The 27,195-nt window shown below is 41.7% G+C and overlaps 2 protein-coding genes across 13 annotated transcripts in view; one reads left to right on the top strand and one right to left on the bottom strand.

Moving 5' to 3' along the window:
* The window catches only part of Son (SON DNA and RNA binding protein), a 31,725-nt gene extending 16,094 nt beyond the window's left edge, over positions 1–15,631 (top strand). For 2 of the 11 annotated variants that reach the window (XM_040750465.1, XM_040750473.1), the window contains 7 exons: positions 283–471; positions 6,757–6,867; positions 7,729–7,845; positions 11,582–11,729; positions 13,823–13,894; positions 13,991–14,106; positions 14,573–15,631. In XM_040750465.1, the coding sequence (XP_040606399.1) occupies positions 283–471; positions 6,757–6,867; positions 7,729–7,845; positions 11,582–11,729; positions 13,823–13,894; positions 13,991–14,106; positions 14,573–14,731 (912 nt within the window). In that variant the 3' untranslated portion in view covers positions 14,732–15,631. Of the gene's footprint in view, positions 1–282; positions 472–567; positions 1,375–6,756; positions 6,868–7,728; positions 7,846–8,374; positions 11,283–11,581; positions 11,730–13,822; positions 13,895–13,990; positions 14,107–14,519 lie in introns of those variants that run through there. The other 9 variants (XM_040750466.1, XR_005878822.1, XR_005878824.1 and 6 more) reach the window with 9 other exon arrangements.
* On the bottom strand, positions 197–26,608 carry Donson (DNA replication fork stabilization factor DONSON). 2 transcript variants are annotated; one of them, XM_040750483.1, is made up of 11 exons: positions 26,223–26,608; positions 25,686–25,763; positions 23,861–24,064; positions 21,958–22,136; positions 20,951–21,129; positions 20,070–20,148; positions 19,843–19,947; positions 19,204–19,402; positions 17,296–17,508; positions 16,270–16,415; positions 197–3,121 (listed from the first exon to the last, which is right to left on the bottom strand). In XM_040750483.1, exons 1-10 carry the CDS (start codon positions 26,523–26,525, stop codon positions 16,278–16,280), a joined length of 1,677 nt encoding a protein of 558 aa, XP_040606417.1. In that variant the 5' UTR covers positions 26,526–26,608; the 3' UTR covers positions 197–3,121; positions 16,270–16,277. The 2 variants fall into 2 exon arrangements, with proteins under 2 accessions (XP_040606417.1, XP_040606416.1); XM_040750482.1 differs by lacking the exon at positions 197–3,121 and having other exon boundaries at positions 15,696–16,415; positions 26,223–26,607.
* Between the last annotated feature and the right edge of the window lie 587 nt (positions 26,609–27,195).

Here is a 27,195-nt window from a genome sequence, read left to right as displayed (position 1 = left end):
GTATTAGTAACGTGCTAAGAGACTGATGAAACCCTTGTCGAGTTTAGTATAGTGAGTATAAAATATTAGTATATAAATACTATGGTTAATAGTGATAGTTCCTCTAAAACTAGGGCTGGAAATGTGACTCTGCTAGTATGGGTGCCTAGGATGTGTGAGACTTCCAATTCCTGGCACTGCAAAAAAACCAAAAGTAAACATTTCCTTTAGATTTATTGAAATTCTTTAGAAACCATTTATGGTATCTGTTACAATGGATTCTAATTAAATACTGTACTTTAGATTGCTGCAGCAAAGCCAACTCCACCAAAAAGCCAAGTAACGTTAACAAAGGAATTTCCTGTGTCATCTGGATCTCAACATCGGAAAAAAGAAGCTGACAGTGTTTATGGAGAGTGGGTTCCTGTAGAAAAGAATGGAGAAGAAAACAAAGATGACGACAACGTTTTCAGCAGCAGCTTACCCTCAGAGGTAAGTAGTGGGACATCACTTGTTTGTTTGCATATCTGAATCTTCCATTTTATTGTTATCTTATATCTGATTTGGATTCTGTTTCACTCTTCTTAGGGCCGGGTTAAACGGCAGGGCCGGGTTAAACGACAGATGAAACAACCCGCAGCTTCTCATTTGACAGTAACTCGATGCAATTCACTTTGTGGAACGAAGCCACAAAGTGAAAAGCATCGAATTGCAGAGAAAAGTGTTATCACATCCCTACCCAACATTGGGCCCTCCATGCACTTGTGGGAAGGTAGCCCAAGGTACAACTATTTAGCTTCCCGTTTTGCTTCAAGGCTCTATAGCTCTAGATTTTGGTGGTAGCAAGTGTATTGGGTGGAGGGATTGAGGGGGAGAGAAGGCAGATCCTCAGGTTCAACACAAGAACTGAATTGAAAAAGTCATTGTAGGCTGATGTGAACATCTTGGGTACATAGCCTATTGCCCTTACTTAAGTGATGGTTTCTTACTATTTCTCTGGGTTTTCAGATAGCCTTTGATTTCAGTGATTTTCCCTTCCTTGTGCTACCTTAGCCCTTTTGAATTCTTGTGTTTAACCTAGTGTTCAGCCTTGGTTCTTCATTCCCTTCTCCTTTCCCTCTTTGCTACTATTAAAAGTTGGAAGAGTGGAATTTATACATTGAAATTTCTCAAGGCAATAGTTGTATCTTGTCAAAATGACACAGTAACAATGCCAAATGTCAAAACAACCCCATTAAAATGCCGCCTGATTAAGTTATGTGCTGCTAAATACAGTGCACATGAGAACAGCAAAACTGTATATATATGTAAATATATATATATCTGTATCTTTGTATGTATCTCTGTATCTGTATCTTTGCTGTGTCTTTTAATAAACAGTTTACTTTTATTTAACTTGTTGTGCAAAATCACGCTTGGGGATCTGGGAGGGTGGAGACTTGACTAGGGGAGGTGGGATTTAGAGACTAACAGTCGTCACCTTGCCCTCGGTTTCCAAAGCCTTGACATTCGTCCAAGGATTGGATTTAAGATACCTTATGCCCTTATGGACTCCTTTTTTTTTTTTTCCAGTTCTGGGATATGTGTGTCTGAGAGACCTCTACTCTTCACCTGAGGTTCCCTACATTGGCCATAAACATTTTCCAGTAGACACTTCCAATTCTACAGATAAATCTTGTTTATAATGTCAAAGTGAACAGAACTCAAATCAGAAAATTTTTCATGCAGTACTTTTCCCCAGACATTTTCACAGGCGACATTTTCACTGTGTTTTTTTGACCTGCGGCATTTTGAGAGGGAACATAGCAATACTGATGAACATAACTGGCCAGTGCAGCTAACTTTATTTGCAGTTAAGGGTGGTGGTCTGTATTCACATGGAGTTCAACAACTGAAGCAAATAAAACCATCACCAGTGAGAAGGGTATCTGGTTTGGACAGCGCTTTAGTTGAAACAAATTAGTGCTCGTTTACTAATCCCCAAATCAGGCTACTTCCACATTTCAGGAGGGAAAGAACTGACATTTGTAGCTAACTTAATCTTTTTGTAGTAGCTGGATACAAATCAGATCAGGTGAGGGCTGTACATAATTAGATGTCCTGATAGATACGCTTTTAGTAGTTTATTACATTATTAATCATTTGGGAAGAACATAGGCAGAGACTTAGAATTATTGTAGAATTCTTACATTTTTCTTGAGAAAATGACTATGATTTTTAACTTCTGTTGAACCATGGGGAAAGTGCTTAGTGCATGTTGATTTTACTTTTTGAAGAAAGTTTATTACTAAAATTTATGACTGCCATTTTCAGTCTCAACATTGGAAGTGATGGTTTAGCCTTGTCTCCCATCCAAGGATAGATTCTAATTAAGGGGTAGTGTTGAGAAGATGGACACGCTGAAACAGAAGGACTGTTCTACCAGTGGGTCAGATGAATAAAGCATAATATCTCTTGGGAAGATGAATGCAGTGTGAGAACTAAGATCCATATATAAAGAGAAGACAAAAAGGGTGCAAGTTAACTTCAGTTTTAACGAAAAGAATTCCAAACTTTAGGAAGGAACCACAATTGTTTTGCTTTCATATATGTATTTCTGTAGCAATGTCAAAGGTGCCCAAGGAAACTGAAAATACATAATATTCAACTTGTTACTTAATTACCATCTAAGTGTACTATTTGTAGAGTTGGTGTTCTTTCTACCAGCGCAGCACTTATGTTGACATGCTCTGGGAGCATTGACCCTTCTGATTTCTTTGGGGCTTCAAATAATATAATTTTTAAAGAGTAATGCAAAATTTTTTCCTAAATGGTAAGATAGCATTTTTTTAAAAACCATCTCTTGTTTTAATAAGTACAGTTGGAGTTTATGGGTCTTCAGTCTTGACCAAAAAACACTGCAGCAAAGATGACAGGATTTTATCTTCACAAGGGCTAAAATTTATCCTTGTTGTCATCCCTAATCCCCTGTCTTGCACGGGAGTGTGCTGTCATGACACGACGAAACTGCTAAGTCCCTGTTGTGGAAACCACTCCTCAGATGGCGTCCCCTCTGCCATAGCGTCGTCTTCCTTCCCAGAAGCCAGCCGGCAGCGTCCTCCGGAAGGAGTGACTACACAATTGTCATCATATTTTTGTGAATCTGATTTATAAACAAAAAAAAGTTGGGAAATTAATGTTAAAAAAGTAGTTGTCAAGGACAGTACTTTAATAAGGTTAGCAAAGGCTTATTGGTAGATTAGAGATAGTATACTTGCGTAAGTGGTATAATAACTACAGCCATTACTAATTTCATTTGTTTCAAGCAGTGTGTTAGGTTTGTATTATTGGATCCTGTATACATCCTAGTAGCTAAAATTCTCTTGAGATTGGAAATGCTTCATTTATGAAGTTTATCAAAGCTAACTTCTTGTAAAAAGATGAGAAGTGTAACGGGTTAAAGTGTAGGTTCTTGAATTATAGTACTGCTAGACTGTAATTTTCAGCCTTGTTACTCTCCTTTTCGCTACATCTTTATAGGCTGTTGACCCTGGATTTCTCCAAAGTACTTATAAGGACAAAAATATTAATTGAGTAACTTAATTATGGTATAGAATTTTGCATAATAAAAATATTCATAATTCATTTGAAAAAGTGACTTAGGAATGTTCTATGTAATTGTGCCTTCCCTTTTTGAAGTTGACACTACTATTTCATATGGACTGATCCATTTGAATGATTTTTGTTTAAGTGTTGTAAATACTTTACAGGTTGGATGATTTTAGCTGTTTCATTAGTTTCTTTTATTCCTCTTGATAACCTGCAGTCACCTGTGTAGAAAATAATCCAATTTAGCCCTCCACACTTACCTTTAGCTCTTTTCTGTGAGTCACTGACAGTCTGTGAAATTCTTAGGATACAAGATGGGAGAGTAAAGTGAATGGAGGAGTTGAAGTGGGAAATGTGTAGAGAGGAGTGTGTGTGTGTGTGTGTGATTATGGGACATGAAATGTGGTACACTGGTGTGTGCAGTCTTTGGAGTAGCTTTAGATACCATTAAAGACATTAATGTGAGAATTAGAATTCAGGGCACCAGATGTAGATGTTTACATCTTTCTTAGTTTGTAGAGAGGAACCTTGGAACCTTTCTCATATTTTTTTTAAGATTTTAAAACATTTTTCAATGTAACAGTCATCAGCCACTAAATTTCCCAAATTCCAAGTACTAACTAACTGTCTGTGTTTTCCCAAGACAGGGTTTCTCTACATGGTTCTGGCTGGCCTGAACTCCCTATGTAGACTAGGCTGGCCTTGAACTCAGATCCATGTGCCTCTGCCTCCTAAATGCTGGATTAAAGCTGTATGGCACTATGCCCAGCTAGCTGTTTGTTGTATTTTATGTATTTTAATGAGACTATGTAACATTTTATCTGATTCTTGAATATTAGTACTTTGAGGACTGTGGTTAGTGAATTACCTTGAAAAGGTAGCTAAGACACTTGAGGATGTTACACTCCCTCCTTTTGTGAAGCCAGAGAGGAAACTCAATAGTCCAGCTGAACTATATTCCTAACCTAAGATAATCTACATTTTCTCAATTTTGAATATAGTTTCACATTAAAAATAGGAAATAAGTAAACTTTTGATATAAACTTCATGCTTTATTTGCTAATAAGCCTGTTGAAAAAAATGCAGTTGTATTAGGAAATGTAATTTATTTAAACATCAAGGCTATTATATTAAATGTGCCTTTTATAATGAGATGTGAATTTAATATGAAGTAGTGTAAATTTAATATGAATTAAAACTGAAACTTGAGTGAGTTTCATTTGGGGGAGTAGAAGGTATATGTAGGTTATTTCTTGATAAGGTTTACAATAAAATTGTGGTAGGTAAACAGGCCTGTGAAGGATAAATTCTTAGGTAAATTTTTTTATTTAGAAAGATTTAGTTTTTGGAGATAAGTGTATTTTTATGGCTATAAAGTTGGAACTATATGTTGGAAATTAGAAGGTTCTGATTGGAACGAATAGACTCATTTTCTCCAGTGTCTTTCAGCATTTAGTCTTTGGAGGAAAAAAGCTTACTATGGCTTAGTAAGGTTTGCAAATTGCTCTGAAACCAAAGTAAGTCAAAGAATGTTAATTGGATGGTATGCGTTTCATTTGGTGGGTTTACACAAATGAAAATGTCTATCTACATGATAATTCCACTTGACAGATAATTTCTATTATTTAGGTCTGGAATAGCTATATTCACATTGAGAAACCCAGGAATCACATGGAGTAGATTTTATTTCTAGGAATTAAGCCATAGTAAAACCAAAAGATGAATGTAGTATTTTGGTGTGACTTTACATAGGTTGTCTTAGTTTTTGTAGCCCTTAAAAATAAACATTAAGTAAGAATAGTATTTAAGATTACTTGCTAAAGATTACTTGCTAAGCTAACAGTAAATAGTCAAATAAACACAAATTATATATATATATATATTTTTTTTCATTTTAAGCCAGAAAAGAATGCCTTTTTCTTTTTTAATGATTTAGTCAAATGATTTTTGGATTATTTCGATTAAGATAACTTAAGAGTAACATGTAAGCAATATCTGAGGTTGGACAAGATCCCTTAGTCCTTACACATTATTCTCTTACTCCTAATGCTTCCTTTGGTATATAGGTTATCTTTGTAAGAAGTGCAGTACACAGTGAGATTATCAATAGCCTCTTTTTTTTAAAGCTGTTTTACTGACTTATATTTGCAATATCCATGTATATAAAAATAGTAAGTCTTTTTATTAGATAAACATTTTATAAAAGAATTATTGTGTGGCAAAATTGGAAATACTTGTATGTTAAAATGATACTGAAACAAAGAATTGAGTTGCTAGAACCCAGTTTGCTTCCTTCATAAAGATTTTGTTAAACTTTGGGTAAGTCCTTAAATCTGAGTTGAGAATCTGCTTTAGTGATACTTGTTTAGCGCAAGAGGCAAGGCTTTCGCTGTGGACAGAAGTCTGTGATGCTGGTGACCAACTTCCCATGCTGATCACTGGGCTACACCTTAGTCTTAGCCTACATTTTCAGGGTTGTTTCTAGATTATGGGACTGCTTGTACATTCAAAATAGCTATATGTTGAATATAACTTTTTCAGATCCTGTGAAACCTGCTCATGAGTAAAGACTCTAGTGGTGTTCTGCTTGCTTATCCAGATTATGCTTACTACTTCTGGAAGTTACACCAACAACCAAGTTGAGCAAGAGGAACTGATAAAGAATATAATAGTATAACGTTGCCTTTAATCCCAGCACTCGGGAGGCAGAGGCAGGCGGATCTCTGTGAGTTCGAGGCCAGCCTGGTCTACAGAGTGAGTTCCAGGACAGCCTCCAAAACGATACAGAGAAACCCTGTCTCGAAAAAACAAAAAACAAAACAAAACAAAAAAAATAGTATAACATTGGTAGCCATTAAAAACCATTTTACCTAAATAGCTTCTTAGTAAAGGCTACTGTTAATGAGTTCATAATGAAACTCAAAGGTTATAGTTTGATATTGTTGTAAATACACTGGTGAAATCGGAATTTGGACTGAGTTCTGTCTCTGAATGCTTGGTAACTTACCTTAATTGTCTTCTATTTTACAGGAGTATCCTCTTTGCCTTTTGAATCTTCTCATTTCCCAAGAATCTTAATCTATAAAGTGTAGTTTGTTGTTTTGACATATGACATCTAAAGATATAGAAGCACCTGAGAGAACTAGGGTACTGTTGTAATTTGGGATAATTATCTGTTTTCTTTCTTAGCCTGTGGACATCTCAACAGCAATGAGTGAACGGGCACTTGCTCAGAAGAGACTCAGTGAGAATGCATTTGACCTTGAAGCAATGAGTATGTTAAATCGAGCTCAAGAACGGGTATGTGACTCTTTCATGTTTAAATGACAATTTCACTGTCTAGATGTCTGGGGCATTCAGAACACTGAGGGACCATTACCATTTTCGGATATGTGTTAGTGGGGCCTGGACTCAAAGTGTACATGTGCTGTTTTATACTTGATGCTTGTTACTTTCTGTTGTGTCCTAGTAACTGACTCATTTTAAATAAAAATGACTTAGACTAATAACTCTGAAAATCTTCATTGTGTGCTATGGTAAGAACTGTTGCTTGAGAACCAAACAGAAACTCCATCCTGCTTTACATCCAGTTTACAGTCTGATGTGCACATAAGTGGCAAGGACAACTCTGTTATCCTATGTTTCAGCCAAACAAAGTGAGCTAGCCAGGGGTCAGCTGATACCCACAAGCCATAGGTAGAATCGGGTTCATGCGCGAATAATAACCCACCACCTTGAGTCTGCTTTGAATAGGGAGGGGCAGCTTTTCATTTTATGCTAAGTCTATGTGGGACAGTTTAGGTGGGAAGTGCCATCACTGGTAATTCCAGGCGTGCGTTAAGGGTGATATGGAGGAAAGATACCTGGTTCTGTGCCATAGTAGGTGTTGGTGAGTGAAGTGGTCTACTTTTTAAAGAATGACTGTCACAGTGATAGGCAGAAACCTCTTATCTTCTTTTGCATTAGTAGATTTCACTGACTGCTGTAAAACTTATGGGAAGACTCAGGAAAACACTGAACCTTAAATATACCATTATTTGGCTATTGTAGGAACCAAACCATTTTTCCTGGGTGAATTAAGCTACACCGGTGTGGTACTTTGATCAGATGAGTAATTTTACTTAATGAAGGTGGCTTCTTCTTCTTCTTCTTCTTGTTCAGATTGATGCCTGGGCTCAGTTGAACTCTATCCCTGGGCAGTTCACAGGGAGTACGGGAGTGCAAGTCTTGACACAGGAGCAGCTGGCTAACACTGGGGCCCAGGCCTGGATCAAAAAGGTACACACACTATCAAAAATACAAAGCTAAGCTGTTGTTTGTTTGTTTGTTTTTGATAATCACACATTAAAAATGCAGGGGCAAGTGACTATCATGTTCCTGAGTAAGTTTGCTATGCAGATATACTCCAGGATGGACACTGAAGATGGGCTGAAATCCTGACACAATGCCAAATGCATACATACGGCCCAAGGGCCATTCATTTTGTATTTGGAGGTTGTTGGTTTTCATAGTTTTTTTTCTGTTGGTTTTAGTGGGGGTGGTTTTACTTAACTGTTTGAATGCTAACTGTACCAGGTGCTGTTAAGAATATTCCGCAGTTGCTGTTGAACTACTAACCTAATGGTTTCAGAGCAGTGGTTCTCAAAATTTTCCATCATGGGATACTTTATTACAGGTTTAGTTTGGTGGATCACTACCCCAGAGCCCTTTGCCACCCTAATTTGCATCCCTCTCCCCTTGTCCTGTCGTTAGTGCCTGCGCCTGCTCATAACCACCTTTGCTCCCACCTTCCTTTTACGACTTCTAGCCCCAGGCCCCTGTATGGTGGTCAGCTGTGAGATTCAATTAAGCGGTTGGGAGGCCCTAATTAATGCTGCATGTGGTAAACTTGCCATGGGACTGAAAGGTCGGGGGAGGACGGCTGGAATGTGGGGTGGGCAGTTGTGAAGGGGGGTAAGAGGGTGGGACGGGCTGCAGATAACTATCTGTGGACCACCATTTAGGTCCTGGTGGCCTCTGGTGATCCACAGGCTCAGTTTGAGAACCACTGACTTCATGAGAAAACAGGATATGTAAGACCTAAAATCAAGGGAGAGGACGGAACATCTCATGCTGCGAAGATGTAGGTGACCTGATTTCAGATTCCTGCAATGAGATTTGTCAACTCTACCTACGGCTACCTCACTGTTGGGGGAGTCTTAGGTGGTTAGAAGGGGCTTTCTGAAGAACTGATGTCTGGTGACTGGGCTGTGGTTGGTGGGTGATGAGAAATCTGTTTCAGGAGTGCTGAGACTGGGAGGGAGGCTGCGTGGTCTCCTGAATTGGGAAGGTTTCTTTGTCCTGCTGTGCTCCTGGCTCCTTGTGTGATCATGGGCAAGTAATTCCCAGTTGTCAAGTGGTGGGAGACAGGTTCTTAATAATGCCTCAGACAGTGATAATCAGTGATGTAATGGGTACCTATTACCTGTAGAATTGAATGAGGGCTATTCATGGGTGAGCTGAATTTTTTTTAAAAATTAGAAATTTTAGTTGCTTTGGACATTTAATACCATAACAGTTCTTATTTAACAAATTAATATAAGGTATTATGCATCTACATTGTGCTTGCCTTTTTCCTGTTAAATAGTTGTACCTAGGCATTGGTTTTGGGAAAAAGGGAATGATACAGAAATATTTATAAAGCTTGTATTCATTTTACATACTAAGACTTGGTATAAATTATGAAGGTGATAATTGAAAAGTAGCTTTCATCTTAGTGGGAAGAATTATGTGTTTACTTTTTTTATGACGTTGGACATTAAACTGGGGCCCTCAATTTAGACAGTAAGCACATGTGCAGAGCTTAGTGTTGAGTTGTGCTTCACCCATCTGGTCTTGACGCTGAGGGCCTAGGGTTGCAGGAAGTAGACGTGAAGTATTTTTGAGTGTATATGCTCATTAATAGCTCATGTGCTTCCAGAAGGTAGAAGCTTCTGGAAGGTTTTTCACTGTGAAATGTGCTTATATATAAAGAGCAGACAAACATGAGTATTTCCCAGGTGAGTCTTCACTTGTTCAAGGGGCTACCTAGACACTTTGTCCCAAGTAATTGTGTGCTATTTATCAGCTTGTGATTGTTCACTAGAAGTTTTAAAGTTGCTTTATCTTATAGTTTAATTAGGGTATAATTATATGTTCATCAGACTAAGTTACATTATAGAGGAAATAAACACTCATAGGAAAATGACCATATGTGAAGAATTACTGGAGAGTATCTGCTTAATGAAAGCTGCAGGACGATTCTCTTATTACATAGGCCCGTGCATTGTTTCATTCATATTTAAATTTTGAAATGGCCGTTTGGCTTTTCTTGGCCCAGCACTGTCATGTATTAAAAACTATAGGGGAAGCCAACCAATATAAATTCTTATCATGAGGACATTTAACAGTTAACTAATTTGAATAGACTTTTATTTTCTCAAATGATTTGATTTCATAAGTGTTGGTTACTGTGGTCTCCTTAGAGTAAGACAGCTGTATTCTAATATAATAGCAAACAGAATTGGAAAACTGGGCTACTTGGGGATTTACATTGTACTCTGTCTGTACAGTTGCCCTTTTTTTTAGGAGTGTTTCCTGGAAATGAGGGGAGATGAACCTGGAAGTAAGTAAAGTCATTCTAGGTGTGTAGCATCAAGGCAGTTGGTACCCAAGCTAACTTTTCTCTCTATATCCACAATGCATGGCCTGCACCAAATAAGGAACTGAACCAGGGGTATGTTTTTACCTCCATAGCCGCCTCCTTCCATCAGAGCACCTTGTGGAACTTAATGTCTAGTCACATGTCATTGGCATGTTTTCTCCCCAACATTTAACTATAAAGTTGAGGAAAAGAACTTATATAGTTTACTACAGTGAAAAAATAAAACTTTTAACTTATGAAGGAAAAATAATGTCAGTACTTGCTTGCTGAGCTACCAAACATTTGACTCTCTGTATTGACTTGGTTGTATTTGGCAGAGAACATTAACCTACACTGTAATAATTGGAAATAAAACATGGTTTATAGGAGCTTCGATTAAAAGGGGAAAAAGTCCCATGTAGATGAAGAGTGGGACTCATGCCTGGTAGATTATGTACTGGCACCTTTTAAAGGGCCCTGGACACTTCTTGCCTGCGGACCGTGCTACAGTACACAGTGGTGCAGCTCAGGACATTAAGTGGTTTGCTGCTTTGATGGAAATTATGGTTCAGTGGGTTGGATACAAGAGAGATGATTGTTCACAGAATAACCTGTGAACTTTCACCCCTCTGTATGGAAACTTGTTTCAGGGCCAAATCCTTGTAGCTGTCTTCTTGCCCCGGTCAGTGCCAGCCGTACTATTCACAACACTGCTGCTGCCGAGGCCTAGGTATGTAAACGTTTAAGGAGTTTTTTAAGTCTTTTAACATCAAGCCAGGGCTTAGAAGAATTCAGATTTGGTATACTCAGGGTATTTTATGTGCTTATCTTCAACTTACTACATGTAAATATATTCTGTTGCATAGGGATTTTCTAAGTAAAAATTTGATACCTGCTTTACAGTAGAATGGGACGAAAACTGGATGACAGACAATTGTATGCTTCTTCAGTGTCCAAACTATTTTAAAATAATTTCTAGGCTTTATTTATAAACTAGGTATACTTGAGATAATAATATTGACTGTTTTAACATTGCCTTCTTTTTATTTTGCAAGCTAAGAAGAGATACCAGTGAACCTAAATAGTGGACGAAAACAGGAGTGCTCTTTTTGTTGTTGTTTTTTTTTGGAGGGGGGCACTGAGGGGCAACTGTTGAAATTGCCATTTGACTTTCAAAGTGTTGGTAATAATTATCATTAGAACATATACTACAGAGTATAGAAGAATTTAAATTTAATGCTACTTCAGATCTAGAAGTAAAGTAAGATCTCTTTTTCTTAAGTTACCATTGACTTTGTAGTAGTTCAGTTCTAACTGTACACTGGGGGACTTCTCCCTTCTTTCTTTGGGTAGGATCAGTTCTTACGAGCAGCCCCAGTCACTGGAGGAATGGGTGCTGTCCTGATGAGGAAAATGGGCTGGAGAGAAGGAGAAGGGCTGGGGAAGAACAAAGAAGGGAATAAGGAGCCCATCCTTGTTGACTTTAAGACAGACCGGAAAGGTAAGTTCTTTCTAAAATGACAGCTTGTATTGTGTTAGTTATTGCGGAAATCAGTGTGAGTTTTGAATATTTCAATTTAAGAAAATAAGCCGGGCAGTGATGACACATGCCTTTAATCCCAGCACTCAGGAGGCAGAGGCAGGTGGATGTCTGATTTAAAGGACAGCCAGGACCACACAGACAAACTCTGTCTTAAAAAAACCAAAAAAGACGAGAAAAGGAAAAATTTTTCTTTTGCTCTTAATGGAGACCCCCATATATGCTTGCCTGTTTGTCCTTGATTTTCTCCATGTACTTGTTTCATGTGGGTGCAGGCATGACAGTTATTTTGTCTGCATGTCTGTTTTTACATCACAAGTGCCCATCAGGCCCAGAAGAGGGCATTGAATCCTGGGACTAAAGTTATAGATGGTTGAGTTGTGGGAATGCATGGAGTCAGGGTCCTATGGAGAGGACCAGTGCTTCTGACTGTTGGGCCATCTCTCCAGCTTTTTTGGTTGTCTTTGGAGATAAGGCTTGCTGGGCCTTGTCTCATGAGAGGTAGAATTACTCCCTTGGTTCATTTGTTTGTCTTTACTTCTAAGAAATAAAGTCAATCTTTCTAAGACACTTTACATAGTTTCTTAATTTCCTAGTAGTGTCCACTCCAGGAACTGTTTTTGCCTGTCATTTTAAAGCCTACTATTTGTGTTGTGGGTTAAAGCATAGATCAGTGATGTATTAGTTCTTCATTACCTCCTGTTTGGGCACCTTGAAACTCTCACTGCTGTTAGCTGTTTTGGAAATATGCATACAGAAACCAAAGTTAACAACTAGCTAGTGACAGTCAAAGTAGAATCACAGCAGGTTGGCAGAGGCAGGCAGATCTCTCAGTTTGAGGCCAGCCTAGTTTACAGAGCAACATCTAGTTCAGCCATAGCTACACAACGTTACCTTGTCAACAACAACAAAAAAAATCAAAACACCCTTTAATCCCAGCACTCTGGAGACAGAAAGGCAGGCATTTCAGTGAATTTGAGGCCAGCCTGGTCTACATATTGAGTTTTAGGACAGCCAAAGCCACACAGAGAAACCCTGTCTCATCTATCATATAGCTCAGGTCAGCCTTGACCTCCACAATCCTAATGTCTTAGCCAAATTCTTGGATTACAGGCATGTGCTACCAGTACAGTTAGGCCTGATGTTAAAAAATTGTATTTATTTTGAAGTTCAATGATAAATTGGAGTTAAATATCTGCGAATCCGACTAGTATTGTATAACTCTAGGGAGCATCCACATTGAAATTACACAACACATGGTGTGCATTTTCAGACCGCAGGCATTTCCTAAAACAGGTTTGAGGGAGATGCATATACTAGCATGTACCTAGCAATGGAGTGGCTGAAAACTTCAGCAAAGACACATGGATAATGGGAAAAGCACCAACTTATATAGGGGGGAGGGGGTTATATTTGTTAAGGAAGTAAGTAGTTGCTATGACAGGATCTCTTCTTTGGGATACTTCCCTTTACACTGTGTGTACCTTTATTTAGTGGTGGCCATGCTCTTAACTTCACAATGTATCTTAAAAGATAAATTTGCAAAGCTAACGTGCCGTTAGTAGCCACCAAAACTACGGTAAGATGCTGACAGCTCCATGCCCCGTCTCTGCTCAATGTTGTTTGTAGGTGCTTGCATTGCGGTTAGAGACCAGTAAGTAGCCTATGCTACTCCTCAGGCACCATCCATCTACCTTGATATTTGAAACAGCCTCACAGGCCTGGAGTCCAGATGGTATGCTGGACTGCCAGAGAGCACCAGGGACCAGCTGTGTCCCCACTGCTGGAAGTATGTGCCAGCAAAAGTGGGTTCTGGGGTTCAGACTCAAGCCTTTATGGTTGTGCTTTGTGACTGAGCTATTTCCTAACCCTTACATGTGTTTTCATAATGTATGAGTGTAAAGTAGGAGTTTAGATACTGAAGTCAAGTTCGATTGTGATTTAAATGCACTGAATATTTTATTGGAAGGCATGGATTTTTATTAGTGGGAGGTATTTGTTTTTTTCCATCTCATAATTATTATTGTGTTGTAAATTTGGCTTTCTGTTTAAAGGTCTTGTTGCAGTAGGAGAGAGAGCACAAAAGAGATCTGGGAACTTCTCTGCTGCAATGAAAGACTTGTCAGGTGAGAACACACCCTGTTAAGTTCTTGCCTTATCCGAATCATAAGTTGTTACAAAGCTGGTGGGAATCTTTTATAACTAGTGGTTTTTCTCTACAGGCAAACATCCTGTGTCTGCCTTGATGGAAATCTGTAATAAAAGAAGGTGGCAACCACCAGAATTTCTCTTGGTCCATGATAGTGGCCCTGATCATCGCAAACATTTTCTCTTTAGGGTAAATATGAACTTACATACTATTACATATCAATCTTAGAGGGTTAAGGGACAGGTGTGGTACTAAAAGCACAGTGTTAATATCTGTGGGGGGAGATCACTGCTGTGCATATGTGTGGGTAGTGGGGTTTTTAAACTTAGAAGGGGATTTTAAATTATTAAAGGGGAGGGTATGTGCAAAATCTGGTTAACATTTGGTATGTGGGGGTAATTGGTACATTTAGTAGTGCTTCTTATTTTTAAATGTGGAGACCTGCAGTTATTTTGCAGTTTCCTTTTTTATATTATTTAATGCTTTGGGGTTAAGATTAATTTATATAATTTGGGGTTTATAATTATTATTTAGTGAAAAAGTACAAAGCTAATAGATATTAAAGTTTGATGCTGTTCTTATTGTATGTTTTTCTTGAATAGGTATTGAGAAATGGAAGCCCTTACCAGCCCAATTGTATGTTTTTCTTGAATAGGTATTGATAAATGGAAGCGCTTACCAGCCCAGCTTTGCCAGCCCTAATAAGAAGCATGCTAAAGCCACAGCAGCTACTGTGGTTCTTCAAGCAATGGGCCTTGTACCAAAGGACCTCATGGCTAATGCCACTTGCTTCAGGAGTGCCTCACGTAGATAGATTGAGGTTTTATATTAATCATTTCAGATAATTTTACTCTGCATCACAATGTATTTCCTCCTTAATGTTGTAAATATTTCACAATTAAGACATTGTGTAAAAAGCAATCTGTACAAACATCTCCAGGCTTTGGTTTTTGTACCATGGAAATTGTATTTAACCATACAGGGTTTTGGTATGTTTATATTGTTTACTTTAGTGATGTATTTGTTTAAGTGGCTAACATCAAAACAATTGTTTGAAGGCATCAGTAATATTCAGTGTGGAATGTTAAATAACGCTTTTATACTGTATTTTGTACTATGATGTAACTCCCCTTCCTTATGGCTAGGCTGCTGTAACACTTGCCTGTAATAATCAGTGAAGGGCTGTGCACCTTGTACTATTTCACAATGGGTTCTGCTGGACAGATACTGGGCCAGTGTTATTAAGGTTATGAAGTAAGATCTGCTCCACAGGGCTAATGCCACCATCTCCCCTTAAGTTTTGTAGAGGTTATGAAAAGAAAGTGATGTCATGATGAGCACTAAGTCCTGCATTCCCATTAAAGCTACTTGGGTCATAAGAAGGGAGTCACAATGGGAGTCCAACTAGCGTTTCACTTCAGAGGCCAAGTACATATTTAGTATGGCTTGAGTTGTGATATAGTTTTACTTTGATGTGCATTTTGAATTTCAGCTACACCTAGATAGACGTAAATAATAAAAATGCTGTAACCAACTTATCTAATAAAAATTGGCAACCAGCCACTATTTTGTTGACTATGAGAAAGTTTAAGTTTATGTTAATTTTTAGGGTCTGATAGAATATTCATGTGTATTACAGTGGTATTCATATGCTATGTCTCTAAACTTTATTTTCAAAATCTCAAGGCCCAAATACAACCTTCTCTGGAATAAATGTGGTGTCTCATTCTCTGACTTCATGGAACACACATAACTAAGTACTATTACTTGTTACCCAATGACTTCTATGCACGTTTATTTAAAAATGCTGTATTTTATACACACATGCACACATACAAATTACCTGTAAGCACCCAAGCCTGAGCATTCAACACGCGGGTACAAAAGAACAAGTGTGAGTGGATGTGGTGGACAAGAGGAACTAGGTAGCATTAATGACCGCTCAGCTTTGCAACAGTGTCTACACTGCCCTGCATCTCTAAAGAACCTACTACAGTGAAGGTACATAGGATGCTTTTCTGACCATTAGTTTCAATGTAACAAGTGCTACATACAGGTTATCTCCTGTCTCATTTGTAATGAAACACTTTAATTGAGTTTTCTACTCAGGTTACAATTAAGTTGCAGGGATATAGAATTCTCATTCAAATTACCTAAGATTTAAGCTTGTATCTTCAGATCTCAAAATGTATAAAAATAATTAAAAGCCTAATGCTTGTTATAAAAGTAACGATTAGAAACACATCGGTATTTTAAAACATATTCTTCCAAAATGAACTTAAAGAGCCAAAGTTTAAAAATCAACTTCCTTCCTTGCTAGGAAGCTTTTCCTCAGTTTCCCTTTAGGCTTACTTTGGTGTTCAGGATCTCCAATTAAAAATGTAGTCACTCATTTCCACATTCCGTAAGGATGATTTCCCCAGCAATGGTATTTGACTGAGCTGCTCCAGGGTTTTGGGGTGCAGTCCACAGTTAGCAAGGTCCTTATGAGTAACTTTCTGTAGAAATACAAGTCCACATCCATGAACATGTTAGTTCTTCTCATCACCATAAAGAATGGCAAATAATGGCTTATTCACTTAATCATGGCTAGAAGTTGATCCTAACAATCTCTGTAGTTTGAAAAAAAAAACAGATTCTTATTAATTTCTGGGGCTGGAGAGATGGCTCAGGTTAAGAGCACCAACTGTTCTTCCAGAGGTCCTGAGTTCAAGTCCCAGTAACCACATGGTGGCTCACAACCATCTATCATGAGATCTGGTGCCCTCTTCTGGTGTGTAGACATACATGCAGACATAATAAGTAAATAAAAAAATTAACATCCTTTACAAAGTCTATATAAAGACTATAAAGATGGTTAGAATTCAAAGGAAATCAGTTGAGTAGGGCAGGGAGATAGTTCAGTCTTGAAGCATCTGTGCTGCAAGTGTGATGACCAGAGTTGGGGTATCCAGAAGCCTCTTAAAGTGCTGTGCACACAGGGCAGTGCTGTCATAGCAACCTGCTATGACTAACCATTTTAGTGTCTTCTGGTTTTGATGAAAAGACCCTGCATTGCTGAACAAGGTGGAGAACAATGCAGCAGGAGTTGTCAGCCAAGGCTTCCCTGTGTGAGCACTCCCCACTGAGGGTGCCTAAGCACACACACAACGGCAAGTAACATATACACATACATGTCCATAAACTAAAAAGAGGGAAACGGGCATTACTAAACTTAAGTTGTGAGAGCAGAAAGCACTTCTTAGGTTTGGGAGTTTTTAGTATTGCCTGAATTAATAAATTTCCTCAATTCATAACTTGCTTTCTAAATGGATATAAATTTGGTGTATTGTGACATTTCTTCCAGTAAGAGGACACAAGCTACGACAGTCTACTTACTGTATGCGGGTCTCTACTCGGTGGCAGGCAGGTATTGAACACAGCAGTTGGCTCATGTGCATGCATCCCAACAGAGAACGATCCCCTTTGTGAAGACCGGAGGAGCATGGTCACATTATGCAGAGCGTGAGGCATGATGGGACCTGTGATCTCCAAACTAAACTGGTCTCTGTATCCAGAAAGAGCATTTGTCTTTACATTCATGCTTCGTGCCTTCAGAAAATGTAAAGAAAAGCACAATTAGGATCATACCTTAATTTGTCCCTTAGCTGAAGATATCTTCAGTGCATTTTTATTTGGGATTTCTTATGCCAGGAAACAGGAACTACTTTTGTTTCCTACGATAACAACATAGCACTTAACACATTGCTTCCATTTCCGTTTCTGAGATCTGTAAGCTTTTTTGGTATATACATAAAGTGGGATGGATCAAACAACTTTTTTTGAAATGACAAGTGAGAAAGTGAACAGCAAAATGTTTTATTACCAAACATAATTTATCCAGTGTGGGGAAAAAAACACACACAAAATTCACTTGGGAAGTAATGGCAGGAAGGTCAAGAATTCAGGGTCATCCTCCACTACAGTGAGTTTGAAGCTAGTTTGGATTATTTCTTAAAGTCGTGTGATAGAGAATAAGTAAAAGGAATTGGACAAAATTCATGTGTGTTCATGTATACATGTAAAATACATGCATATTCTGAGACAGGGTCTCATGTATCACAGGTGAACTTGAACTTCTGATCACCACACTCTTAAATCACTTTTATTTTTAATGGAGAAAGCAAGAAGAAAACTACCGGGAATGCAGCTCAGGACACAATGTTTGCCAATATGCCCCACACTCCTGTTTCAATCTTAGTGGTGAAAAACAAAGCCAAAAGTATGCTAGAACAATTAAAAATATTTCAGAGATTTGTAAATTTTGTTGTTTTGAGACAGGGTTTTCACTATGTGGCCCTGGCTGTCCCAAAACTCATTGAGATCGGCTTGCCTCTGTCTCCCAAGTGCTGGGATTAAAGGTGTAGCTACCATGTTGTGTCTGGTTATCTGTGGGGATAAAAGAGGCAGCAGACCCCCTTGAAACAGGACTTAATGACGGCTGTGAGTCATCATATAAGTGATGAAAATCGAACTTGGGTCTTCTATAAGAGGAGTTTATTTATTTTTAAAGATTTATTCATTATATATAGTGTTCTGTCTGCAAGTGTTCCTACAGGCCAGAAGAGGATGCCAGACCTCATTACAGATGGCTGGGTCCTGGGAAGGCAACCCGTGTCCTCTGCAAGACCAGCTAGTGTTCTTAATCCCCAGCCATGTCTCCAGCCCTGCAGAAAGTGACCCTAAACTCTGAGCCATCTCCCCAATCCCTACATTACTTTTCAAAAGATTTACTTATTTTAGGTGTATGAGTGCTCTATCAGAGCATCAGATCCCACTAGAGATGGCTGTGAGTCTCCATGTGGGTGCTGGGAACTGAACTCAGGACCTCTGGAAGAGCAGTCCGTTAGCCATCTTAACTGTTGAGTCATCTCTCCAGCCACGAATTATTTTTTAAAAATTGAGAATTTGAGCTAGGAATGTTGGCACATGCTTTTAATCCCAGCACCCAGGAGGCAGAGGCAAGTAGTTATCTGTGAGCTTGAGACCAGAATGGTTTATGTAACCAGTTCCAGGACAGCCAAGGCTATACTAAGAGCCTGTATTTATAAAATATTCTAAAAAACGAAGCTAAGAACTAAAGTCAAGATGGCACCTTTACAGAGTGAAGCCACCTACTGAGAACTGGACTGTACCCGGCAGCGGCGGCGGTGGTGGCGCACACCTTTAATCCCAGCACTCGGGGGGCAGAGGCAGGCGGATCTCTGTGAGTTTGAGACCAGGCTGGTGAAGTATGCGCTCACTCACCTTCAGCATTTGCATGGAGGCACCGCGGAAGGCTACTGGGGATAAAAGTGTCGGAGGGAGGCCTGCTTGTGCACCTGAGGTGGCAACTAAGCTCTTGCAGTTGATCAAAAAATTGAGCAATGTGAAGGTGTTGAGTCCTTTCACCAGGACGGCAGACTCAGGTCTGTGGTCCATTTGCACTTCATGTTTTTCTCTAAGTCTGAAAATGATAATCAAGGAAAGAGCAAAAAAACATAAAACCAAACAAACAAAAAATCCCCACCAGTGCAGTGCAGATAGCCACCTTGATTCTAGATGCCTGGGGTTCCCTGTCCCGTTTCTCAAGTCTAATGAATCGTTGACCACTTGAAAGTGGTAGACAAAAACCAGCAAAAACTTTGTATACGACCAATGTGGACTGTCCTTACTTAAGCCAGTGTTAAACCACCAACTCAGCCAGGCGGTGGTGGCGCATGCCTTTAATCCCAGCACTCGGGAGGCAGAGGCAGGCGGATTTCTGTGAGTTCGAGACCAGCCTGGTCTACAGGGAGAGTTCCAGGACAGCCTCCAAAACAATACAGAGAAACCCTGTCTCGAAAAACCAAAAAAAAACAAAACCACCAACTCAATCAAAGTTCTTCATAGCAACAGAAAGGATACAGCTTGATAGAGTTCATGTCTGGCTTTTTTATTTGATCTTGCACACCTATCTCTTCCAACCAAGAAAAGCTCTCCTCTTCATCTTCATCACTGGCTGCTTGCTCCCTAAGAAACTGCTGGTTAGAAGCACGCATTCACAGAGCCAGTGCACTTACAACTCATTGCACCCAGCTCCAGTTAGGGAATTCATACACTAGGGACGATGTAGAAGTTTACGTAATACATACTCCTCACACTCCAGATTTGCTTCTCGTGTTTTCCTCTTATGGCCACTCTCTTCGAGCAAAGGCAGAGAGAATTCAATACCTGCACCAGAAAAGAAAAGGTAACTCCCTTTCTTCAATTAACCATGAGTATCCTACCACTGGCATATACACATGAGCTTTTCTAGCCTTCCCTCCCGTTCCTGACCCACTAACTGATGGGTTAACACAGTCTTACAATTACTAAAGGGGAAGTTTAGATGATTTCAAGGGTTAGACAGTCTAGGGCTGGTGAGACGGCTCAGTAGTTCGAGTGTGCCAAGTCCTAGGACACCTGAGTTCACTTCCTAGAACTCACATGGTGGAAGAAAGAAATGACTCTTAGAAGCTGGCTTCTAACCTTCGCATGCGCGCTCGCGCGCACACACACACGTAAAAATGTTTCAAAGTGCCAAGTATATTCAGTAAGAAGAGACTTTTGGAACCTACTGTGTGCATTATTTCATAGAGCAGAAAAAGGAACATAACAAAGTTCAGCTACATTTTAGAAATAGCTTTACCAACAGGGAGAAAGAAAAAAAAAACTCTGAAAAAAATGGACTACATCTCTTAAATTCATTTTGATAACCAATTAGTAAAAGACAATGCAAAGTGGTTTGTTTCTTGTTTTTTTAAATATCCTATTTTATGCGTGTGAGTGCTGATGTCTGTGTACCACTGTGTACCTGGTGTCTCTACTGGCCAGCAGAGGGCACTGGATCCCCTTGCAACTGGAGTTACATATGAAGTCAGCCACCATGTGGTGACATAAATCAAACCAGGTCCTCTGAAGAGCAGCCATCTCTGCAGCCCCCAACTCAGCATTTGAGCAAGAGGGACCCTCAACTGTGAACATAAACTGTTACCTTCATTTTTCATAGCTTCTCTCAGACCTCTAGTTGTAGGTGATATGACTGCTGTGACCACGTCACTTCCGGCTAACCCTGCTGCCCGGAACAGGACAGTGAACTGGTAGGTACAAACGTAGAAAAAGGGGCAAAGCTTTGTTTTCAACAGATTATACAAGGAAGCAAAACTCACAGACCTGTGAGACAAAAGAGATTTTCAGGGTTACAATATTTCAAACTTAATGCCGTGTAATTTAGCCTGTCAAGTAGATAAAACCCAATGTACATTTTTTGAGTACTGAATCGAGTTTCCTGTGTGAAACTCGCTTTGAGGACAGAAGCTGTGGAGTGAGTGCTGATGACTCCTTAGTACTGTGTGCATGGAAACACGTGCTCTTTCAAGCCCTGGGAACTGGACACAAACTCTGAGCAACTTCTGATGAAAAAAGCACCAAGTGACAGGAAGCAAAACTGAAGACGTAGACCTGTCTACATGTTTATCCAACACAGTCCTAAGACATTTGACAGTGTAGACCCGTCTACACTACAGTCCTAAGACATTTGACAGTGTAGACCCGTCTACATGTTTATCCAACACAGTCCTAAGACATTTGACAGTGTAGACCTGTCTACATGTTTATCCAACACAGTCCTAAGACATTTGACAGTGTAGACCTGTCTACATGTTTATCCAATACAGTCCTAAGACATTTGACAGTGTAGCCCCGTCTACAATATAGTCCTAAGACATTTGACAGTGTAGACCCGTCTACACTACAGTCCTAAGACATTTGACAGTGTAGACCCGTCTACAATACAGTCCTAAGACATTTGACAGTGTAGACCTGTCTATATGTTTATCCAATATAGTCCTAAGACATTTGATAGTGATGAAGTTGGGAAAAAAAGCAAACTGATTAAATCCTGGACATTAACAGTTTCTCGATAAGGAACACAGAGACATATTCTTTCCATAGTAGCCAAGAGTCCTGCTATTGAAGGAATGCGCCCTTCTACTGACTTACCAGTCACTCATGAGAGTATGTTGTAGAGTTTCATCGTTTGACCATGGACTCGTCTTTCCAGCCATTTTCCTATCAGCTCCAATGCGAGGGAACAGCGGCAGCCATGAGAAGGCGGGGTGAAGCCAGTAGACGAGGGTCTGCTGGAAGGCACATCGTAGCTCAGTCGAGAGCTTGGGATCCTGAATTCCGGTGCAGAGAATGGTTGGTTTTACTCATCAGAAAGATAAACGTTCATTAGAGACACTGGTATATCATACAATTTAATAGTTTAAAAGGTTAGTTGGGAGTAATGGCAGACCCTCTTGAATCCTAGCACTTGGGAGGAAGGCAGATCTCTGTGAAGCCAGGCTGGTCAACATATGAACCCAACGAAAGCTCAAACACTTGTCTCAAATACCTTCTCCCAAATTATTTATATATTTATTTATTTTTTGAGACAGGGTTTCTCTGTGTAACAGCCCTGGCTGTCCTGCAACTTGCTCTGCAGACCAGGCTGGCCTCAAAAGCAGAGATCCACCTGCCTCTGCCTCTCGAGTGCTGGGGTTAAAGGCATGCTCCACCACGATTTTTATTTTTAATTGTAGGTGTGCCTGCAGTTTGAACACGTTTTCTGAAAGAACAGCATGTTCTCTTAATGACTGAACCATCTTTCCAGCACAGTCTCAGAATTTATAGTGCTTTTTATTAGGAAGTATCAGCAATGGTCAGAGGCTGGAGTGCAGTGAACTCTGCTTTCTGGACAAGTGTGTTGGAGCACGCATCGCAAAGAGCTTATGCACACACCGGAACCCTGTCTCTGCCTTTCCCTAGGCATTCAGACGATGGGAGGAGGGGCGAGTGTAGGGAAAGTGCCAAATAGATGCCAGGGAAGAGGCTCCTCCCCCAGGAAAACAGTCTCACGAGCTGTCAGCCAGGGGAAGAGCGAACTACAAACCATCTTGATACTTTGAGGAGTATGTCTCAAGTCCTATTTCAAGCAAACCTTTATAACCTAGTTTGTGGTGATGAGCTGCTTCATGGTAATTAAATTACTGAGACGGTTCTAAACCTCATCAATCCTTCAATTTATTAAGAACCGAACCAGAGTGTGATTGGATGTGGTAGTTGCATACCTTTAGTCCCAGCACTGAGGAGGCAGAGGCAGGGTATGTCTATGAGTTTGAGGCCAGCCTGGCCTACAGAGCCAGTTCCAAGAAAGTCAGAGCTACAAAGTGAGACTTTGTCTTGGGAACAAAAATAACAACAGCAAAAACAGCCCCCTACCCCAAAGCCAGAGTAACTCAGTAGCTGAATTTTCATGTTTCCTTAGAAGCTACAAAAGGATAGTGTAGAGAAAACAATGCCTGTCTATACTCCTGACTGACTTCCAGAAATCTCTACATGAAATGAGCTGTTATTACCTGATAAACATGAGTGTGAAAGTATCCTTTGGGAGAAATGAATTGTCAAATTTTTGTCTACACCTCTCAGAAGAACAGCTTAACAAGAAAGTAGTGTGTGGATTTTCAGGACATATCCTTCTACACTTAATTTGAAACACTACCATAGACTCCTGGGCTGGTGTGAGGTTCAGCTGTTAAAAGAGCTTGAGTTTGGATCCCTGCAAGCACACACAGGTTGGGATTCACCTGTGAACGCCTGTGGCCCCGGCACTGAATAAGCAGAGACGGGAGCAGCGTGGAGGCTTGCTGGCCCGCAGGCCAGCCACAAAACAGGAGCTCCAGGCTCACGGAAACCTCGTCCCAAAGAGACAAGGAGACACAGGACTGTCACCCTTGGCTTCTGCTGATATACCTGCCTGTGTGGCTGTGCACGCACACACACGGACACATACACACACAAACATGAATGCACACACATATAATACGTTCCTCCCCTCTCAGGCCCCTCCATTCAGACTTACCTGTACACTCTGGGGTAAAGTAACTTCTGCTGCCCTACAATGTTGAACAAGACCTCGGGCTTCTTCCTGTGCCTTCAAATGATCTGCCCAGGAAAAGGGTTGAGGAGAGGTAAAAAGGAGTCGGGTTTTAATACTCCAGTCCGCAGGTAACTCAGTACCTTCTGAAGGAGTCGTATCTGACTCAGAGAATGATACGTGTTGACTCTTAGAAAACAAAGAACACAAAAATTAGAGTTTCAAGAATATTCTTTTAATACAAAAATCCTAGTTATTCTACTCTTGATCACTAAATGTCAAAATTTATGAATGGTCCAACGTTAAAAATATATTTCACCTGAGAAGTCTGGAAGGAGGTAAACCAAGCTATTAAGAGGCCTTGGGCCAGGCAGATGACTCTGCAGGTAGTGGCACCTGCCACTAAGCCTGAACGTCTGAGCTGGAAGGAGAGAACAGGCTCCCAAGAAAGCTCAGCGGACAACTAAGTACATGCATACAACGCTCAGCGGATAACTAAATACATACATAAAATGCTCAGCGGACAACTAAGTACATACATACAATGCTCAGCGGATAACTAAATACATACATAAAATGCTCAGTGGGGTGGTGCTGGAGCACTGAGTTTCACTGTTCAGCTTTCACAGTTCTATCTAGCACTACAGACAACAAAGGAGACATGTTCCTAGTACTTAAAAAGTATCTTGTCAGCCCCTGAATTACTGTGACCAGGGCCAAGCTCCTCCTTCAGGTTAAGCAACCTGGGTAGAACTCAAAGGATTTAAAAAACATTTCGGGGAGGGGAGTGCTGGAGAGATGGCTGCTCTTCCAAAGGTCCTGCGTTCAATTCCCAGCAACCACATGATGGCTCACAACCATCCATAATGAGATCTGGTGCCCTCTTCTGTAATGCAGAACACTGGATATATAATAAATAGATTAATTAAAAACATTTCCTGAGCCGGGTGTTGGTGGCGCACGCCTTTAATCCCAGCACTTGGGAGGCAGAGGCAGGCGGATATCTGTGAGTTCGAGGCCAGCCTGGTCTACAAGAGCGAGTTCCAGGACAGCCTCCAAAGCCACAGAGAAACCCTGTCTCGAAAAACCAAAAAAAAAAAAAAAAAAAATTTCCTGAAGAGAAAGAAAGAAAGCTAGAGTCAACCTGCTGTTCAAGTCTATCTTCTCCACATCACACAGGTTCCCTTAGGGATTGTCACAAAATATCCTGCCAGGGGAGCTGCCTCCCTCCACAAGACTGTGGAAGCCAGAATGGATGTTCAGAACTCTTTCAGCCTCTTCCTATTAGGGCGGACTATCTGTCTACAGGGAGCTGGGGGCCCCTGCAGCTCAGGCGGCAGACTGCTCGCTCCACACGCAGGAAGCACTGGGCTTGATCCCCCAGGCTAAAGCAGGCTTGGTCCCCACAGTCCATACGTATTGTCCCAGCACCGGGTCTCATGGGTTCCGGGCCTCGGCTGTCGTGTTTATAGGCTGATCTCAAACTTTTGACAATCCTTCCTGCGCTCACGCCCTTGTAAGTGTGCACCATCGTGCCCCTGCACACTAGGCAAGCGTTTTACAAACTGAGCTACAGTCCCGGACTTCAAATGAAACTAATTTTTCAAGCAAGACGCCCTTGAGAAGCGTTTCTTAGAACACACATACATTACAATCATATTTAAGAAGTACTGCCTGGGCTAGGCCATCCAGGCGGCTCAGCAGGTAAAGGCATCTATCTGCCTCTGAGTTGGGCCCCCACAAGGTTGGAGGGACTGACTTTCACACAGACAACTGTGGCACTCACAATAAGCGTAGCTTTAAAAAGTACCTGGGAGAGTTCGGTGACAGTTCTTTCATGAGACGCTTCCGCCCATAGCAAATTATTTTCTTCATTAGAATCTAAATGCTGAGGTTAAAACAAACAAACAGTTGTTTTAAAACTTCAGCGATGAGGGAACTTACTTTAAATACGTAAGGCCTCATCTGGCACACCAGGCTCAGGAGTGGGGACTCCGATCCACACACTACCAACGTCTGCTCCACCACCTCAGTCTTGTGCCTGAGCTCATCAAGGGGAGGCAAGGCCAGGCCGACACGTTTAACAACCGTAATTCGTAAATCTTAGGCCAGAGAGCGACCGATTCGTCCTCAACAGTCCTCCATGTCCTCAGGAATTTCGACTGCCCGAGGAGGAGGAGGTCCATGCGAGTGTGCCGTGCAGGACGGGGTGTCCTGAGGACTCTTCGAGCCTCGTTCGCGTGTGGCTTCGAGGGCAGCCCCCGCCCCCACCTCAGGACGCGGGGCTGCGGCGGCTGTTCGTGCCCACTCCCACCCGTGACCCCGGCAGCCCGGCGCGGAGACTCACCGAGCCCGGAGCTCCCTGCGGACCCCGGGACGGCTCCTCGCGGGCCTCGTCGGCGACCCGCGGCCGGTTGTCCAGGCGGGCGAAAGGGTTCCTGCGGGCGACGGTGGCGGCGCCGCCTCTGCCGCCCGCGGTCGGGAAGGGGCGCAGGGGCAGCCCGGCCGCCAGCGCGGCGCGGCGGGGCGTGGGCTCCGGCAGTGCGGGGGGCACGGCGGCGCCGCGGTCCCGAGGCCTTTTCCGGCGGAGCCGCACGATCTCCGGCGGCCTCTTGAAGCTGGGCGAGTAGCCGGGCACCGAGACAGCCATTGCGCAGCGCGGACGGAACCCGCAGCCCGGCCTGCGCTTCCCGCGCGCTCCGGCCCCGCGCTGCTCGCCCACTGGAGGGCCCCGAGGCCCCGCCCCGCAGCGGGCCCGCCTCCCGGAGCATGCGTGCTTGGCCGTCACGCCCCGCCCCGCCCCGCAGATGTCCCTGGGGCCGCTTCCGGCCAGGCGCGCGCAGCCCGGTGGGGGGGGGGGGAGGTGCTCCTTTAGCAGCGCTGCCGCGAGGCTGGGCGTAGCCCAGAAAACGCCGCCAGCCCATCAGCCCGGAGGGCAAGGAAACGGATCCACGCTGCTTTAGTCTGCAGCGGCGACAGGGTCAGCTCCGGGTGCGGAGCCTGAGTGCAAAGCACACAGCACACTCGAGCTGTGGCGATGGACGGGCAGCTTCTCTCCGAGAGAAGCTGCAAGGTCATTCTGAGAGGGAGTGACGGGCCGAGGCCTTGCTGCGCCCCACTGCTCAACAGAGCACCCACAGAGCAGCCTCAGGTCAATTCTCACATCCTTGTCCCCAGTGCCCCCCACTCCAGCCATCTATGCAAATGCTATGCCACTACTACAAGACCAGGTACTATGTGATTCTGTATGATCTTGGAGAAATTCAGAATGAATGTTTTTAGAAAATCTTAAATGCTAATGGATTACTTTGACATCAGAA

This window comes from Mesocricetus auratus, unplaced genomic scaffold (genome assembly GCF_017639785.1).
Source record: "Mesocricetus auratus isolate SY011 unplaced genomic scaffold, BCM_Maur_2.0 Super-Scaffold_100008, whole genome shotgun sequence".
Lineage (NCBI taxonomy): Eukaryota > Metazoa > Chordata > Mammalia > Rodentia > Cricetidae > Mesocricetus > Mesocricetus auratus.
This window is presented reverse-complemented; position numbering and strand designations above follow the sequence as displayed.